Source organism: Lytechinus pictus, chromosome 3, assembly GCF_037042905.1.
Source record: "Lytechinus pictus isolate F3 Inbred chromosome 3, Lp3.0, whole genome shotgun sequence".
NCBI classification, from domain to species: Eukaryota; Metazoa; Echinodermata; class Echinoidea; order Temnopleuroida; family Toxopneustidae; genus Lytechinus; species Lytechinus pictus.
This window is the reverse complement of record NC_087247.1, coordinates 43,442,879-43,460,101: the sequence shown is the minus strand read 5'-3', so window position 1 is coordinate 43,460,101 and position 17,223 is coordinate 43,442,879. Positions and strand designations below refer to the sequence as shown.

Here is a 17,223-nt window from a genome sequence, read left to right as displayed (position 1 = left end):
TAATGTAACATTTATTTTACTTTGTAAAGAACTAGCTACAGGCTAAAGTAGTTAACCAAATCTTTCACACTCGTTTGAGTTTGCACAAGATCCATTTAAAGCTTTCATATTTTGCCAGATTCATTAATTCACAGCTGATCATTAAAGGACCTTGGCCCTGTTGCATAAAAATGTCATGATGACATAAATTTTCATGCAACAGGGCCCTGAACTGCCTAAAACAATTCTTAGGATTATTATTCATTATGGAATGGGCATTAATTTGTGATGTAAGACTGCATCAGAAATTGATATGGCCACTGAAAAAATGCTTTATGTGTTAAGAGATAGAAATTAAGTGATTACTGACAGAACCTTCATACCCATGAAAACTAATTTCCAGATGAATTTTCTCAATCCCCAGATCTATATGCCAGTCTTGGAGGCCATGCTGAATAGGCTGCAGATGCTAAACAAGCCAAACGGCTGGAAGAGCAAAACCAAATCAAAACTTGATGTTGCATCTACGTCATCCATTGGTAGTATCACAATTGGTTGTGGAGATGAAATCATTGGGGAATACCGTGAAAAACAGCGGCAATTCTTGCGACGCAGACAGCGAGAGAAGCGCCTGGAGGAGAAGCGGAACATTCAGATGGCACACGCTGCTAGTCTTGGGCTTCAGTTGCAGATGCAGAACATGACCAATATGGTTAATTATGATGGTATTCCTGATATTGAGATGTCTACAATTGAGCGCAAGGCATCAGATATCTTCCCAGATGTCCCTTCAAATGTTAAACTCAGGGTGGATCCCATCACTGGACTAATTCGTGCAACTGAAATTCGCGTTCCGCGGAACATGGTTTATCAGAGCAAGGGGAGCCAATCAGGTGTCATGAACACCAACGGGCAAGTTGTGGTTCCACGGTCGAAACGGCAACTCCTCAATGCGTTGGAAAACAAGGACAAAGCAAATTTAGATGTTACAAGAGATGAAAGCAAGAATGGATCGTTGAAGGATCGACGGATTAGAAGTCAAACATTTAGTCCAGGGATTTACCAGTCTGCACACCTAAAAACAACATCTTCATCACTCACCAGTTTAAATGGACCATCAAAGTCATCTGGGAGACCTTTCTCAGGCAAAAGCTCTAACTCACAGCAGGGACTTTCTCATGTGCATCGTCCCAAGTCTAGATCAGCAGGATCTCAAAGGACACACTCATCTTCCTTTTGAGAAAGGAGAGGTGGTCCTATCACATCCCCTCATGGTACAAATTTCCATCAGTATTCACTCTTGATCTTGTATGTGAAGCCTTGGTATTGAATCAATATAGACTGAGTAGGTTCTTTGATGCTTGTGCAGGTGGTCATCTGCCTAAGTATTATATTCATTAGTGAAAAAATATCTCTCAGCATGTATATATTCAGCTTGCCAAAAATAACAATTAAAACTGAAATACATTCTGAAATACTAATAATTATTATAAATATAGATAAAAGCATGCACAATGATGAAAGGAAGACAATAAGACAATGGCTATAGAAGTGCATCTGTCAAAACAAAACCCAAAATAAATGAAAACTATTTTCTTGCCTGTAACAGTCACAAATCACTTTTCCAAGATATCCCATTAGTTGTTCATGATCTACTGATTGTATTTACATAATACAATATTTTGACCATAAAAAAGGTGTTTTTTCTACAAATTTACAGTTTTGGAATGACAGCTTGATTGGTTTTCTATAATGGATCACATACCACCAATCTTCTAAAGGGCAAAATAGATCACTTTCACTGCACATGATGCGGCAAATTAGGAGTGCGAGCCTGCTCTAATAATATTGCTCCAAGGCATCATTTAATAACATCATTGATAAAATATTTTTCTTATAAAATACATGAAAGTTGTGCACCCTCTTTATGAAATACCATGCACATGTGACCCTTGGGAATCCTGACACTTTAACTGAAGTAATGCCTAATAATACATATGTTCAGTATCTTTTTTTTTCTAAGCAGCTCAGGAGAGCATACTCAGGAATTTATATTGATCAAATGCTTCTGATTTGAGACACTTGATTATATTGAATTTGTAAATATGTATCTGAACATGGAAGGGCATAACAGTCTACACGGACTTTGAAAATTATTGTACTGTCTTTTCAGATCATGTGAATATTGAAATATGATCCTCTCATAATAAAATATAATAATAATACCAACATGGGTATATCACTGCCAAATGCGCTCAATTGGATACTATTGTGCGCTCAATTGGATACTATTACCCTGGCTTTTAGCCCTGCGGCCTTTTACAGTGCGGTGGCATTTCAAGGCATACATTCCTGCCAGGTACCCATTTACCTTACCTGGGTCAAAGGCGGCACAATGTGGATAAATTTCTTGCCGAAGAAAATCATGCCATGGCTGGGATTCGAACCCATGACCCTCTGTTTCAATGTCAGAAGACTAATCCACTGGGCCACAACGCTCCACATATATGATTGCTCTTGCCGCATCAATAAGTCAATCATTATTACAGTTGATCGATCAACATCAATCAATCCATCCAACCACCTATTCAGTCAATCAATTCATCAATCTTCACGTCCCACTCATTCATACCAAAGATACTACAAGGGGAACATCGGACAGTACATAGAGCGTGCAATGAAACGCTCAGGAAGAGCACCCCACAGCTTTGAGTAACAACCTTTTTTTACCTTTGAGTATCGCGATAAGGTTGCGTACAAAACATAGGAGAGAAATGGTGAGTGGGTGAAGAAATAGACGATTTTTTACATTAAAAAAACAATTTACTTCAAATTTTGTTTTCTGTAATCAAAGATGAATATATTTCAGAGGTTTCTGAGTAAAATGTGGAATTATTCCCTTGCGCCGCCCTTGTACCCTTTCCAAATCCCCTCTCTCATTTTCCCCATGTTTCATGTGCGATGGTTTACTTACTCAACGCTAGTGGGCGCCCTTCCCCATGAGCACTGATCGAGTGTTTAAAAAAAATTGCCGAAGTGTCTGATCTTCCCCTTGTAGGTCTTTGTTCATACTATCAATTCATCAATTCATCAATCTGTCCTTCATATCCTCTCCTTCCTCACATTACTGTCCAGTGATTGACTTCTAGAGAGACAAATATATCATGTACCATGTATATTGTCTTGAAATTCAATTTGATGAATATGGAGTGTATATATTCAATATGTATATGTATGTGTATAAACAAAAGAGGGTATTTGCAGTAATCGAATTGGTAGTCAATGAGATGAAATATATTCTTTGGATGCACCATGTACAATGCAAATTGTAAATTCAGTAATGAAAAAAGTTAATGAGAAAAATGAAAAAGTACTGCCATATCAGTTTTACTAATTGTTTCTGTTTTTTTCTCCAAGTCATGATTTCTTTTAATTTTCTCTATAACTTGTCTTCACTGCAGATTTAAAGCTCATCTAGAATAAAATTTGAATTGTAATTTTATCATCATATAAAGAAAGCCCCCCCCCCCTAAAAATGTCTTTCATTATGAAAAATGTCAGTGGTAATAGACACTAACAAATGTAAAACCCCAATTTTCTCCCCAATACATGTATAAAATGTCAGGATATAATTAAAGATAGATACAAAGCTGGCAGTTTTCTTTACAAAATTATTTTATTTGTAATTGTCATGAAATAGTTGCTCATTGTATAACAATTAAAATCCTGTCCAAAAAAATCATTTCTATAAACCCCATAGCGATTTGTGATCAATCAGTGGACTTCCAATTCAGATCAATCACAGTTTTAGGGTTTTCAAAAGTCTCCAACCCTAATTTTGCATACAAATTGCAATAAAAGCATGGACCTTGATCGCTTTTGAATATTGGGTGATACATGAAATGTAAGTTACCAAACATAAGGTAATAGCAAAATATCTTCAGCAGGGAGTATGAAATATATTGAAAATTAGATCAATATCTCATTGGTATGTGTTACCAATAAATTTGCTTTTATTTACCAGTAATGAAAAGGCCTTTGAGCTATAAAGTTTTTTATTATAAAATGGGATGTGAAAGCTGAAAATAAAGAGGGATGCCCATGTTTGTCAATAATTTGCATATGCAAATAACAATTAATGTCCAGAGTCACAAATACAGCTGAAATGTACGGCTCAATGTGTTACATTACATAGGCAAGTAGATCTTTGACCAATTGGTGTGAGTAGGTTGGATTGAAGGGTGCAGCGTATCATGGTTTCTTGGACTTTGCAACCTGAGCTTGGGCTGCTTTCTTGGCTTTTACCATCTCAACAAGTTCCTATGAATGACAGAAGAAGAGAAACATTCAAACAAAATGATGATAATACACACCAAGAGAGAAGAAAGGCTTGCAGAAAGAGGAGAGGAGAGTGAGAAAAGAAAGAGTGAAGGAAGGAGATGAGGGAGAGGGAGAGGATGAGAAGTAAACAAAAAACAATGTAGAAAGAAGAAAAGGGAGGAGGAAGAAGAGTAGCAAGGAGAAGAGGGATAAAGACAGAGAAGGAAGATGGGAGAAGGAAAATGTTTGATTGATTGTTAAGTTTTTAATGACACTATCAACACTGTGTCATATGAGGGTCAAATGTCAGTTCTAAAGAGATTCAACTCTAAACGTTTCCTTTTACTTATCACAAGATTGTTTACAATTACAATAACTAAATAAATAATGATGATGATGATAATAATAATAACAATATGATAAATTTGTATAGTGCAGCCACTATATAGATATGCTCTACTGCGCTATTGCTTATACTACTTACTTAAAATGATGACATACTTTAAACGCTTCTCTACACAAATGTGTCTTCAATGTTTTGAAAACAGGTACAGATTGGGCCGTTCTAATTCTAAGGGGGAGTTGGTTCCACAGTTTCGGAGCTGCGTAGCTAAATGCACAGTCTCCAAGAGTTGCTTTGGTTTTAGAGTATATAATAATGACTGGCCTGAGGGGAACATCAAATATATTGCCCACAATAAAATCATATTGGCCTGAGTCATAAGATGAGGGCAATATGGTTCTTTTAAGGGCAATATATTCTATGTTCCCTAAAAGAAAAGCCAGTTGATATTTTTATTATTATCCAAATCAGACATCTAGAGCAAAAATCATGAAAATTTAGATATTTTACCCTTTAAGAATGGGAATCTATTTTGTCATGTTGAGCAGACTGGGCCTCTGAACTTTACCACTGTGACGTAATTGAGATAACGTGTCCCTGGCCTGGGGACGCAGTATCAAGCGTTGTCTTATCTTGATTAACATTATGATGTTTAGCACTGCATGGTTTAATAGGATGCATAGAATATGCAGATGTTAGCTCTGCTTTATTGCACGCTACATTTCCACGCATTTTCTCATTGACTTTCCTTAGCGGGCAATAATTTTGGTCTGTGAATAAACAATCGGAAACTTATTGACCAACCATTTGATCACAGTCCTCAGCAGGCAATAATGTATTAAAGTTGCCCTACTCAGATGTCTGATAAGGCTAATAATATAAAATATTCATTTTTCATCAGAATAACTCCCTGCTCTTTACAAAAGTTGAAGCAGAAGACCTTGTGGAGAAAATTGAAGGGAGCAATGGGAGAAAGGAAAGAGGAAGAAAAGAAGAAAAATAAGTGGAAGAAAAGGGAAGGTGGGGGGGGGGGGGGAAAGGAAGAATTTATTCATACCTTATATCTCTTCATACATTCTTTCTTAGTCCTTGTGGGTACAGCTTCTGCAATCTTATCCCATCTATCTGTAGCACTGGCAGGGAATGTCTTCAAGGCTTGTTCTAATCTCTTCTGTTCATCCGTTGTCCATGGTTTAGGACCTTCTGCAGCGGCACCAGCACCATCTCCACCTGAAATGACATGACAAAGACACAACATCATGCACCTACACAGCCAAGTGAACTCAATATTGCCATATGTAATTTGAATAGAAAATTTGTACAACTACTAGGATACTGAATTACTGCGAAACTTACTTTCCTCTCCAATTTCAATTCACCTCAATAAATAAATGTGAATAAAAATGAAACTATAATATTTAAGCATTATTGTTGTTGTTGTTGTAATTGTTCTTATGACTATGACCATCAATGAATCAATGTTCAATGAAACAAACATTATCTATCAGTTAAAATAAAATCTATCAGTTAAAAATTTCAAATCATTTTACAGAAATCAAGTGTCTTTTTTCATTAGAACCTTAGAATTCTATAATTTTGATATTTACCAGCTTGCTTACATGATAGCTGAAATATTTCTTTACCTTCAAATTTTTCTGAAGGTTGAGCTTCATCAGATTTCTTCATCTTGTTTCCAGTAGCCTGCTGAAACTTCTCAAATGCTTTCTCATTTGCTGCTTGTTTCATGCCTCCATCTAATGAATAAACACAATCACATGACAATTAACTGGTGAAAAAGTTGTGATGACCTTGACTGATAATATCTGATACTGGGCAGCTCAAAAAAACATTCATTTTTTGTACACCCAACCCCTATTTTTCTCAATGTTGTTCTCCACTTTACAACCTGCCCAAGCCAGGATAATTTAAGAGCATTACAACTTTTCATATGAAATAAAAAATAGACAAATCATTTCAGGAAGATCCCACCTGAAGTGGATAAGCTGTGCATACTTTATGGAATTCTGTATTAGGATTTGGAACCATAGAACCACTGTGCCAACCAGGTCCCTTCAGTTAACAACATTGGAGTAGGGGTCCTTCATCCAAATTTTGTAAGTAAAATCACAAATAAATCTACAGTTATGAATTTGTAAACACAAACTGGAAGTGGGAAGGGGGAAGGTGAAGTACTGACCTAATCTCTGTAGATTCTTAGTCTTACTGATGATATCCTTGGCTACTCTGTTGATACCCGATGTCGAATGATTGTTGATGTAGTTTGCAATCACTTCATATCTATCAAGAAAAACACATTCACCAGATAGAATCAATTGATAATTCATGGATGTCAACCTTGTAAATCAAATAGTAATTTTAGTGGAAAAACCACTATTTTCAACAATTCTTCAACAGACATGTATGTGTAGAATACAATTTTTTAAGGCATTTTTTCATGAAGCCTGCAATTTTGGTATAAAAGAGAAGTATAAATAATGTAAAAGGGAAGAGTTGAAATGGCTTAAAATTCTTATTTTAATGGTAACACTATCATCAATGGCAACAACCATGGTCATCACGCTCCACAGCCAATGAAAATCAAGTTTCAATGTAAGAAAAAAATTGATAGCAAATGTGCTGTCGCTATGAGTTTAAGCCGCAATGAGGTGATTTGTGAAATTAAAGATAAATTCCAGTAGTTGCAGTAAACACTGATTTCATGAGAAAGTCTGTAAAACCAGGCTTAATTGTCAGTATATCATCGAGGATCTAGATCTGGTACAGTTACATAAACTGAACTTTGTGAAATCTTGAAATCTATGCTGAAAAATGTTCAGACTGAACTTCCCCAACACAGATAAGCGCACGTGGGACTGTGTATAATTATTGCTTTGAGCGTCGGGCCCGACGCTCTACCCGAATCCTGTGCTTATTTGCTGATTTCTCAGCAATCACACAATTTCTTCCAGAATCCTTTGGCACATGGGTTTTATTTATGCAAACAGACACTTTGGTAGTCATTTCATTGGATTCTGTACGAACTCATTTTGGTATCGTTACCAAAACTAGCATTTACCTTTAAATTGTTGTGAAACCTGCATATTAAGAAATTTAGATAGCAATAGGAAGCAGGAGTTGTCTCATATACCACTGGACTTTCATTAGCAGGTTTCTCAATTTATAGTATGTTTTAACTTCATGCGGTATGATATTCATGAACTTTAGATTGCAGACAATATTTTCAGACAAATGCATAAAATATCTGCAATACCCCCCCCCCACCAAAAAAAAAATTCTTATCTAAAATATCTACAGCTGTAACTAACATGGAAAGCCAGAGTTCATGGGGCACTAACTGATACCTACCGAGAGCTTGTGCCTGGAGGAAAGATATTAGCTGCTTTGATGAGGAGCGCAGTATCTGCTTCGCTCCAGGCTTTACCTCCCTTAGCTCCACCTCCATCCCCTCCTTTTGAGCTGGAGAGGAGATCCTGCTGTTTACGTAGCTCCTCTTGGTGCTCCCTTTCAATCTCAGCTGTCAATGAAGCTACCTGAACAGAGAGAAGAAAGTGTCAGTATCCCAAAGTAATTCATGCATTTTTCAACTTTTCCCTAACTTAATCAGTGCAATTTCATCACTTTGTAAACATGCTAGAGAGGGCAAGATAAATTCTGATGATAATGAATCCTAAAATAATCCAACAAAATTAACACCAAAATGTTTGTAAGTTCATGTATAAAATTAAAATTTTTGCCAAATGACTATGGGGAATAATGAGTAATTGTTCAATAAGTCAGTTCGTAGTTCCTTTCTGCGCATGATCAAAAGATTCTATGCATGATCAGAGGAAGGTCATTTGTACTAAAGTGACATGGTGGTTTAAAATCTAATGAGATAAGCACCAACTTTGATGTCTTGATTATTCATATATTCTTTTGAATTGTGGTTTTCATTTACATCAACAAAAAACAACAACGCGTCCACGAACGACTGATTTTCACAGTTTGCCAAGTACATTGTGCAACATGCTATGATATGCATTCAAAGTAGGAATGCAACAAATACCTTCATAAAGTGTTCATTGGTGTGCTATTCTAGTCACTTGGTCTATTCAATTTCTTCATCCTGCTATGTAAGGCAAGCTTACGTAATATTTTGCTTTGAAATCTGCCTATCATAATGAAAGAAATGAAAGGTCATTTGACCGAAAATTGTCCATGAGTAACTACGAACTGGTCTATAATAAAAAAATTAAGCACATCATTCTGTCAGTTGGTGGATACTACAACTTAGTACTTATCAATCTATTACTGTTAAGGTAATAATTCACCTGGACTTTAAAGCAATCCTCTTGAAATGATTGCTAATCGCGACCACCAGTTTGCTTTAACTTAATAGGTCCTTATCTAAACCTAATCCTATGCATGAAATCATGGTTGCTTGAGAATGGTTATACTTGAAAAGCATTGAAAGTATTGTTGTAATTGCATACCTCTTCTTGAAAGATATCCTTTGATTTGTCTTGGTCTGCTCCACTGAATCTCGCATTAACCTCTTGTAACCTAGAGTGAAATAGAATAAATGGATGTGATGAAACCATATGCTTTTGAGAAAAAAAAAACTTAATTTGAAATTACTTACATCACAAAAGACTAATGCTTGAATTAGAGCCTGATTGGACAGGATGATGTTTCTCGTGATTGTTGTTGTTTTTTTTTAGCAGAAATGATATTGCCAAGGTTTTGACATTTGACTCATCCAAATATGCACTAATATCAATCAATTTTGATAAAGTGGGTAGCATAGATTACAGGGAAGTTTGGGGATATAGAGTTATGCATATGCTTAGTCTTGGCTTGAAGAATATTATCAGTTTGAAATTGGAAATATCACTGGAAATCTGGAAATTGCAGCATTTTAATTGTTAATGTCATCAAACTTGAGCAAGGAAAAGTACAAAATAATGCAGCATAATATTCCAAGCTCTGGAAACTTCACATACCTGACTAAGGATAATCTTTCACATAACTTTTCCATGTCTTCCATTGCTTTCACAAGACCATCCTCATCCGTGAAGTACCCATGTTTCTGTGACAGAGAGAGGGTGGAGGGGGTCAAAAGGTATCAATTAATTTTTACTTCATCTAGCAGTGGCATATCCAGGCAAGGGCACAAGGGACGTGCGTCATCTCTTTATTTGAGAACATACATTGAACATACATCTACATAATAAGAGAATTATCATCTGCGCCCCCTCTATTTCGAAATCGTGGTCCTGCAAGTGTCTAGCATATATTTCATTTGAAAGACTTACAACTGGCCACTGGGTGTATGTGCAAAATGTGTTCTTGAGAGTACATCTGCATCAATAATTTTTTTTGTATTATACCATGATGAAATCCGAACTACCATTATTTGACAGGGTAAATCTTTCATTATAATACTCACCTTGCAGGTCTCTCTCAATGCTTTTCTTTCTTTCCTCATTGCTTTCTTGAGTGCTTCTTTCTCCTTCTTGGCTGCTTGTGCCTAATATAGTAATCAAATTAACATACAACAATGAGTTCTACAGGATCATATACGTTTCAAACTCGTCTAAAAGTGTTTCCTTTGTTACTCCTTCTGACTCTTAATCTTTCCAACTGACCATTGGGCACACAATGTTGAAAGTTGTTAGGAAAAAGCCTGCTTGAGATATGTATTTGTATCATCAATTCCCTTTTTAATAAAAAAAAATAATAAAAAATTGTTTTCTTGAAAAAGACCTCTGGGTAAGTCTATGAAACAAAATTCATCTGTCAAAACTTGATTCTAAAACAGGTAATACAACAAAGGATCATACATTTTCAGAATTGTTGAAGTCAAAGTGCTGCAGCCATACTGAACAGCAGCAACGCAAGCCCTGAGATGCTGAAACTGTCACTAGTTCTTTACTCTGAATGCAACTTACAATATACAACCACTATATGCATTAATTTTACTCAATTTAACATGCACACTGCAAAACATGTAGCTAATGAACAAAGGATCATAAAATACAAGTAGCTCCAAATACTCCTCTTCTACTATAAAGATCAAATGCCATCTTAATCAAAAGGAATAATATAGAGACTAACCAATGGAACAGTGGTATCTCATCGAGCCGCTTCCGTGCAACATACTGGAGAAAAAGAAAATCCATTCATACATATCATCTTACCTTTGCTTTTGCTTCTTCCTCTTCTTTTTCTTTTGCTAACCTTTCTGCTTCAAGAACTGCCAGACGCTCCTGGAAATAAAATTAGAAATTGTTAACATCGTCTTTTATCACATATGCCCGGATTTATCTAGAGCATGTATTATTTCAATGTGAATTCATCAAATGCCATTAGTTGTACTCACTTATGGGTCTAGAAAAAAGATATTATTCCATCCAAATACATACATGTAACTCATACAACAATTTTTTTTTTTTAACTTTCATAAGAACCATAATTCTGGAGAAAAAATTATAAGTTTGAAAACATGTACTGAGGAAGGGTAAGTTTCACCAAAGAATAAAACAAGGGAGTTAATGTTCAAAATGCTCATCATAGATCAAGTTCTATTTCACTTATAATATTCTTTGTGAAAGAAAGAATCCAAGGATTCATTGAATTGAAAAGAAATCAACCTACCTTTTCTTTCTCTAAGGCTGCTGCTTTAACTGCCTCTTGTTTGGCTCGTTTCTCTCTTGCTTTGCGTTCCTTTTCCTCATCCTTGAATCGTTTGATGCGGGGATCACAGGCATAAGCATTATCTATATATATAAACGAGATTTATTTAAGATTATTGCCTGTTCACATGTGTATGTGAATATCAACATTAAAGGTAAAATATTTTAGAGTGAGAGCTTGCATCAGGTTTTTTATCACTAGTTCAGAAGATATTAAATGGGCCCCTTTTTAAGTAGCTGAAACCATCAAAAGACAATAATGAATTCTTTAGTCGAAATGCAATCTAGGTAATACTTGAAAGACTTAAAGATCTGAAAGCTAATAATTGTTGAAAGAAACATTCACTATAAAAAAAAAGAAACATACTCATTATCACATGGTCAAGATGACCATGTGGAAACTCATTTTAATTTCTAGATTGATCAGTAATTAATCAATCAACCAATTATTTGGCAATTGGGCAAGCAATTACTCCATAAATCGAAAGATGAAACTTACCAATAAGCGTTCTCATTCTTGCATTTTCTTCTTTCTTCCTCCTCTGTCTCTCAGCTCTGTTCTGTTTATCTATCCATCGCCTCTCTTCTCTACATTCTCCTTTCTCCTTCTCCTCTTCATCAAGGTAGGAAAACTCCCTCCATGACTGGAAGTCATACCTGAAAATATATATTGTTAATATGGCATTCATGACATACCAGCTTTCCTTTGTCTACAGAGATACAAATAGATGCAAGGTTGCATTTGTTTCCTTCTGTATATTGTGTTTGATTGGAACTCTTTTAGCAACAGGCCTAAGATCAAGCTCTTTTGATGACACTCATAATGGCCATATATCTATTGTAAAGTATACAAACTGACGCTATCTGTACTTCACCAAGAAAACAGGTTAGCTCTATCTGTGCTTCACCAAGAAAATAAGTTAGCTCCTATATTAGCTTACACAAAAACATTTTTTTTTCAAATCCAAAGAGTATTTTGTAAAGTAGTTTGTCAAAGGTTTTTCACTCAGCTATTCAGGATGCATGGATTTCAGTAACCTATACTATAAAGCTGTAAAGAAAGTTACAAACAAATCTCTTTACAAACACTCTGTTACCCAGATGGGTGGTTAGTAGTAAATTTAATGCTCTTTATGTCATCAAGGAATGTTCTTTTTGTCAAATATACTTGAGCTCTGTATACAGTTATCCACTTTGATGAGTGAACCTAAACCGAAATCGCAAAAGTCTATGAATAGTTAGGGATTATAACACAACTTTCGAGGTCAGGAAAAGAAAGAAGGAATATTGATCTGAAGAATTACTGAAAATAAAAGCAAACAACTGGAAGGTAACTGCACTGCCATGGAGACTTCCTCTGATGTTGAATAAAATATTGTGGTGACTTTCAAAATGTGATGATAGTTCCAGTTTTCATTGAAGACCAAAAGGTGCACTTGTGATAGGTTTTGGTTTACAATGATGCACTAATGATCCCTTATGCTGTGCACATAAATGGTCACTGTCATCTGTGCCTGAAGTTAAACTTTTAAATTTTGTTGTATTATATTTTTACAGTTTGTTGTGTTTTTCTATGACAATGTATTTTCAATCACTTGAATAATCAATTCAATTCACCCATGGAGCTGTGATATTGGATCTAGCAATAAAACATATTCAATCAAGGATGAGAATCGGGGGATAACATTAGATTTCAGCTTAAATTTCATATTTGACAACTTCATGACAGCTATTGCTGATAGAGATGCCATGGACGTGTACATCTCTCATGCAGAATAATTCCTTACCAGAAGTTGTAGAAATTATTCACTTCCTTAAAAGTTGATTTGTCATTGCCTAGATCGGGAACAGGTTTCTTGATAGACCATCTGAATACAATAAAATAAAAAAATAATTAATACCTGTATCTATTAGGGTGAACTGAAATAAAACATACATTACTATCATTTGAAGAGACGAAAAGAAACCAAACAAAATTTGTGTACTTTTAGTCCACAATCCCGGACAGGAGTTTCTCAAAGCATCAAACGCTTAATTTTCTTTAAAAAGGGTAAAACTGGTATTATACCTTTAATATAATTCATTATTTCATTGCTAGTTTTTCCTTTTATTGTATGGATTGGTGAGAATGTGCAAATATAACAAATTCCTTCTGTTTATCTTTGTTTTACCAATTTTAACAGAGAATGAAGAACACTTACAATTGGCAACAATCAATCTGAATATATCTCACCTTGCATTTCTCTTGAAAACATCAGAGAATGCTGCAAAGAACTTGTCCTTTGATTGCTGGTTATTTGATGGGACATCATTATCAAACTCAGGATCAACACTGTCAAAAGCTCTTCTTTTCACTGGGTTACCAAGAACCTCATACGCTGAAATAAATAATAAAATAATATAATATAGGATTTGTATAGCGCACGTATCCACCTTGCTAGGTGCTCAAGGCGCTCCTATATTACCACGGCTAAGCTAGTCGACCGATTCTGGTGCGCACAGCTTTTTTAGGAATTACTTCCTGTCGGTACCCATTTACCTTCACCTGGGTCGAGTGCAGCACAGTGTGGATAAATTTCTTGCTGAAGGAAAACACGCCATGGCTAGGATTCAAACCCACGACCCTCTGTTTGCAAGGCAAGAGTCAGAACCCACGACGCGCCCACTTTGCTTGAAAGACAAGCAAAATATAAAGACAAAAAAAGGCATATATGGGTATCATGAAAAGATCTTCAACAATAAAGCATTTCAACCTGCATATTATTATCACAAAGACAGAGACTAGCTGAAAACATACTTATAAATTTTCCAGTAAAAAAATTCTAGTAGGCGGCAATCAATCTGATTGATATATATATATTTCTGATGTGAAGTATAAAGGGTCCACCGTCCAGTCTCGTATGCATAATAAGAGCTCAATTTCTTAATACTTTTAATTGATAGCTTGAGTCTATATTTCTTCTTCACTAAAAATGAAACAACAAATTTTAACCTATTCCATATAGGAAGAACAAAAGCTCGTAGCACAAAACTTAACATCAACATCAAATGCTAAATATATCAATTTGGTTTCACCAATAAAATTACACCAGACTTTATATGCCAATAATAGTAACTTGTAATTTGCCATCAATATCAAGGTTTAATGAAACAAGGCCCTGATCCTGAAGCCCCTTCTAGAATCATGTATTAAGTCAAAAAAAAAAATCAGAATCTGTTAGAGAATTTTTAAGTAAGCTACTTAACTACAAAACAAGGAAAAATCTCACCTTTTGTAATACATGAGAAGTAATCATCATCACCAGATTTCCTTATTCTGGTTTTTCTGTCTTCTCTTTTGTCAGGATGATGCTTCAGAACCTTTTGTTTGTCTAACAAAGAAGAAAAGGCAACAAAATAAAGAATTTTCCCCCAAAAAAAATATTCCCAGAAGACCAGTATAAGAAGCCCCCCACAAAAAACAACAACAAAAACAATTTCAAACAAAACACAAACCAAATAAGATTGGGTTTTCAATATGTTCCCACCTATGTAGATAAAGTCAAATATATTTAGCTTTCAAGGAGTGGACAGGACTTATTGTAATTCTGTGACCATAAATCATGAAAAGAACAGAAATCACTATCATAATTTCTAAACTTGGAGCAAAGCTAACTGTCCTATCACGGACATTCTTTAAACTAAGCTTCAGATATTGTTAGTTAGGAAAAGTGAGAAGATAACTTGACTATATGATGCAATAATATGTCCACATGACTATTAAGAGGAACACCCCAGTCAGTCTGGCAAATTATGGATTACTGTTTTGTAAAATTTTGCAAAAACTTGTAAATTATGCCATACTTTATCATATTACATCCAATTTAAAAGAAATTTTCAGCAATATGCTTATTTGAATTTTCTCCATTAATTGAAATAACTTCTTCTTGGGATGGACATGGCCTTCAAGGTCAACTTTATCCTGTATATTTGTTACCTTTTGTATATTTGTTAACTTTACTAGAGGACAAAGTATTCAAAAAGCATGGAAGACACTTCCAATTGGTCAACTTACGAGCTCGTCTGATGTCATGCTGTGATGCCTTGTATCTCAGTTTAGAAAGCCCTAGGATTTTATAGTGGTCATGATCCTGTTAGAAAATAAGAAATGATATTTTACATTTTCTACAGGAATTATATTCACTATACATTAACTACACTGTAAAAGGAAAATGTGAACTAACATAGCATCTCATGAATAGTATATCATACTGTATAAGAGTAAAGTATGGTCTTCCATTCTAGTTGCAAATCTTGATCAGTGATGCATGAATGATTATCATGAATTTTTCTGTAGATCAGGCATATTTTTAGACCTAGCTGTGATCATTAAAAAGTAGCTCGCAATGCTTCAATGATCATGACTTATTTCTTTTCTTTTTCTTAGAAATGAGATGATGTTTTCATTTTATACAATTCTTAGTTCTTTTAATGGTATTATTCATTTTTAAAACAATTTTCGTTCTCTGTAAAAAGGAATAAAATCAAATAAAAGTATCAGAAATTTATTACAAATAAACACAAAATCTCATATCTCTAAAAAAAATAGAGAAATAAATCACAATCAATTATGTATTGGGAGTAATGATTTTATAAATATATATTCTTAAAGGTCTTGCAGTTTACCCTTATGTTAAATAAATACATTCTTGTTCATCAAGGACAAAAGTTCAAGATTTCATTAAATTCCAAATATTACTATAGTACCTTCCACTCCTTGGGATCCAACGTTTGAAGCATAGAATCATCTTCATCTTCATCAAAAATATCTTCCTCTCCTGAGTCTTCCTCATCATCATCACTTGGCAATGATTCTGTGTATGATGCTGACAGATGATTGCGTTGTCGGTGGAGCCTTACTTCAAACCATCGTCCAACAGGTTCAATTTGGACCGAAGTTGGAGCTAATGAAAAAAATGCCAAAGGGTGTGATAATCATATGAACAGGAGAATAAAACAACAAAAAATCCAAACCTGAAAGTGAAAATTGACAAATTTAAGAGCCAAATAAAACACAATTTCTGTAGAGGGTCCATATCCATTGACAATTTTCTTTGAAAAATGGGGCAAAAAAGGTAAAACAATTAATAAAAACAAACTTTGACAGGATCTAGTTTGATGGAATGTCTAAATTTGATGCAAATTAATTTTTGGATACATCTGAATTACTGAAATATTATTGTTGTCAAAAATGCAAAAAAGTGAAATGCTTGCTTACCTTTACTAGAGTTAACGTCGTTAGAGTTAGACCCCTACTTTTTATGACGATGAGGTTAGGCCCTATCACTTTAAATTACTATTTTGCATAGTTTAGACAGTACCATCCTAACACATTAAAGTCAGACTCGGACACATGGACAATTATTGCCTATTGGTTGTGGACCTGAGACAAAAGTGGAAAATCTGTCACCAACAAAGACAAAAACAGTAGAGAATTGGAAAATGGACAAGTCACGATTTCTTTGATGCCGACCTATGGCAATTTTCGCTAATAAGTTCATGTACTATTTGAATACCGATTTCACCGAAACGTGTGAGTCCTATGGGATTTAGCGTAGATAAGAAACTCGCACCCATATAGATGCATGATTGAGCAACTTGATTTTGAGTGTGCCGGATACATTTTATTGGAATAGTATAGTCGACGAAAATTGTCTTACCGGTCAAGGTGCCATGTATTTCTGTTTCATCTGCATCCGATATTGCTGGTGGGAGCAACAATAAAACCATGGCTAAATCCGGAGTTCGAAAACTGCTCAGGAATTTCAGGAAAGATAAAGAATTTTAATACCTTTTTGCCTTTACCAGTGCAGCAGAGCAGCGGTGCACATGCCTTCCGTTATGTAT

At 35.1% G+C, this 17,223-nt stretch overlaps 2 protein-coding genes across 3 annotated transcripts in view; one reads left to right on the top strand and one right to left on the bottom strand.

Moving 5' to 3' along the window:
* LOC129256296 (uncharacterized) overlaps positions 1–4,149 on the top strand; it is a 17,951-nt gene extending 13,802 nt beyond the window's left edge. For both annotated transcript variants that reach the window (XM_054894540.2, XM_064097132.1), the window contains exon 8: positions 404–4,149. In XM_054894540.2, coding sequence (XP_054750515.2) covers positions 404–1,219 — 816 coding nt within the window. In that variant the 3' untranslated portion in view covers positions 1,220–4,149. The remainder of the gene's footprint in view (positions 1–403) is intronic.
* On the bottom strand, positions 1,823–17,223 carry LOC129257179 (dnaJ homolog subfamily C member 2-like). Its single transcript, XM_064097133.1, has 17 exons — positions 17,037–17,223; positions 16,084–16,280; positions 15,392–15,467; positions 14,607–14,708; positions 13,571–13,715; positions 13,125–13,205; positions 11,837–11,994; positions 11,300–11,421; positions 10,843–10,911; positions 10,092–10,172; positions 9,646–9,731; positions 9,136–9,205; positions 8,009–8,193; positions 6,840–6,940; positions 6,286–6,396; positions 5,700–5,872; positions 1,823–4,299 (listed from the first exon to the last, which is right to left on the bottom strand). The coding sequence occupies exons 1-17, from the start codon at positions 17,104–17,106 to the stop codon at positions 4,231–4,233; spliced, it is 1,896 nt and encodes a 631-aa protein (XP_063953203.1). The 5' UTR covers positions 17,107–17,223; the 3' UTR covers positions 1,823–4,230.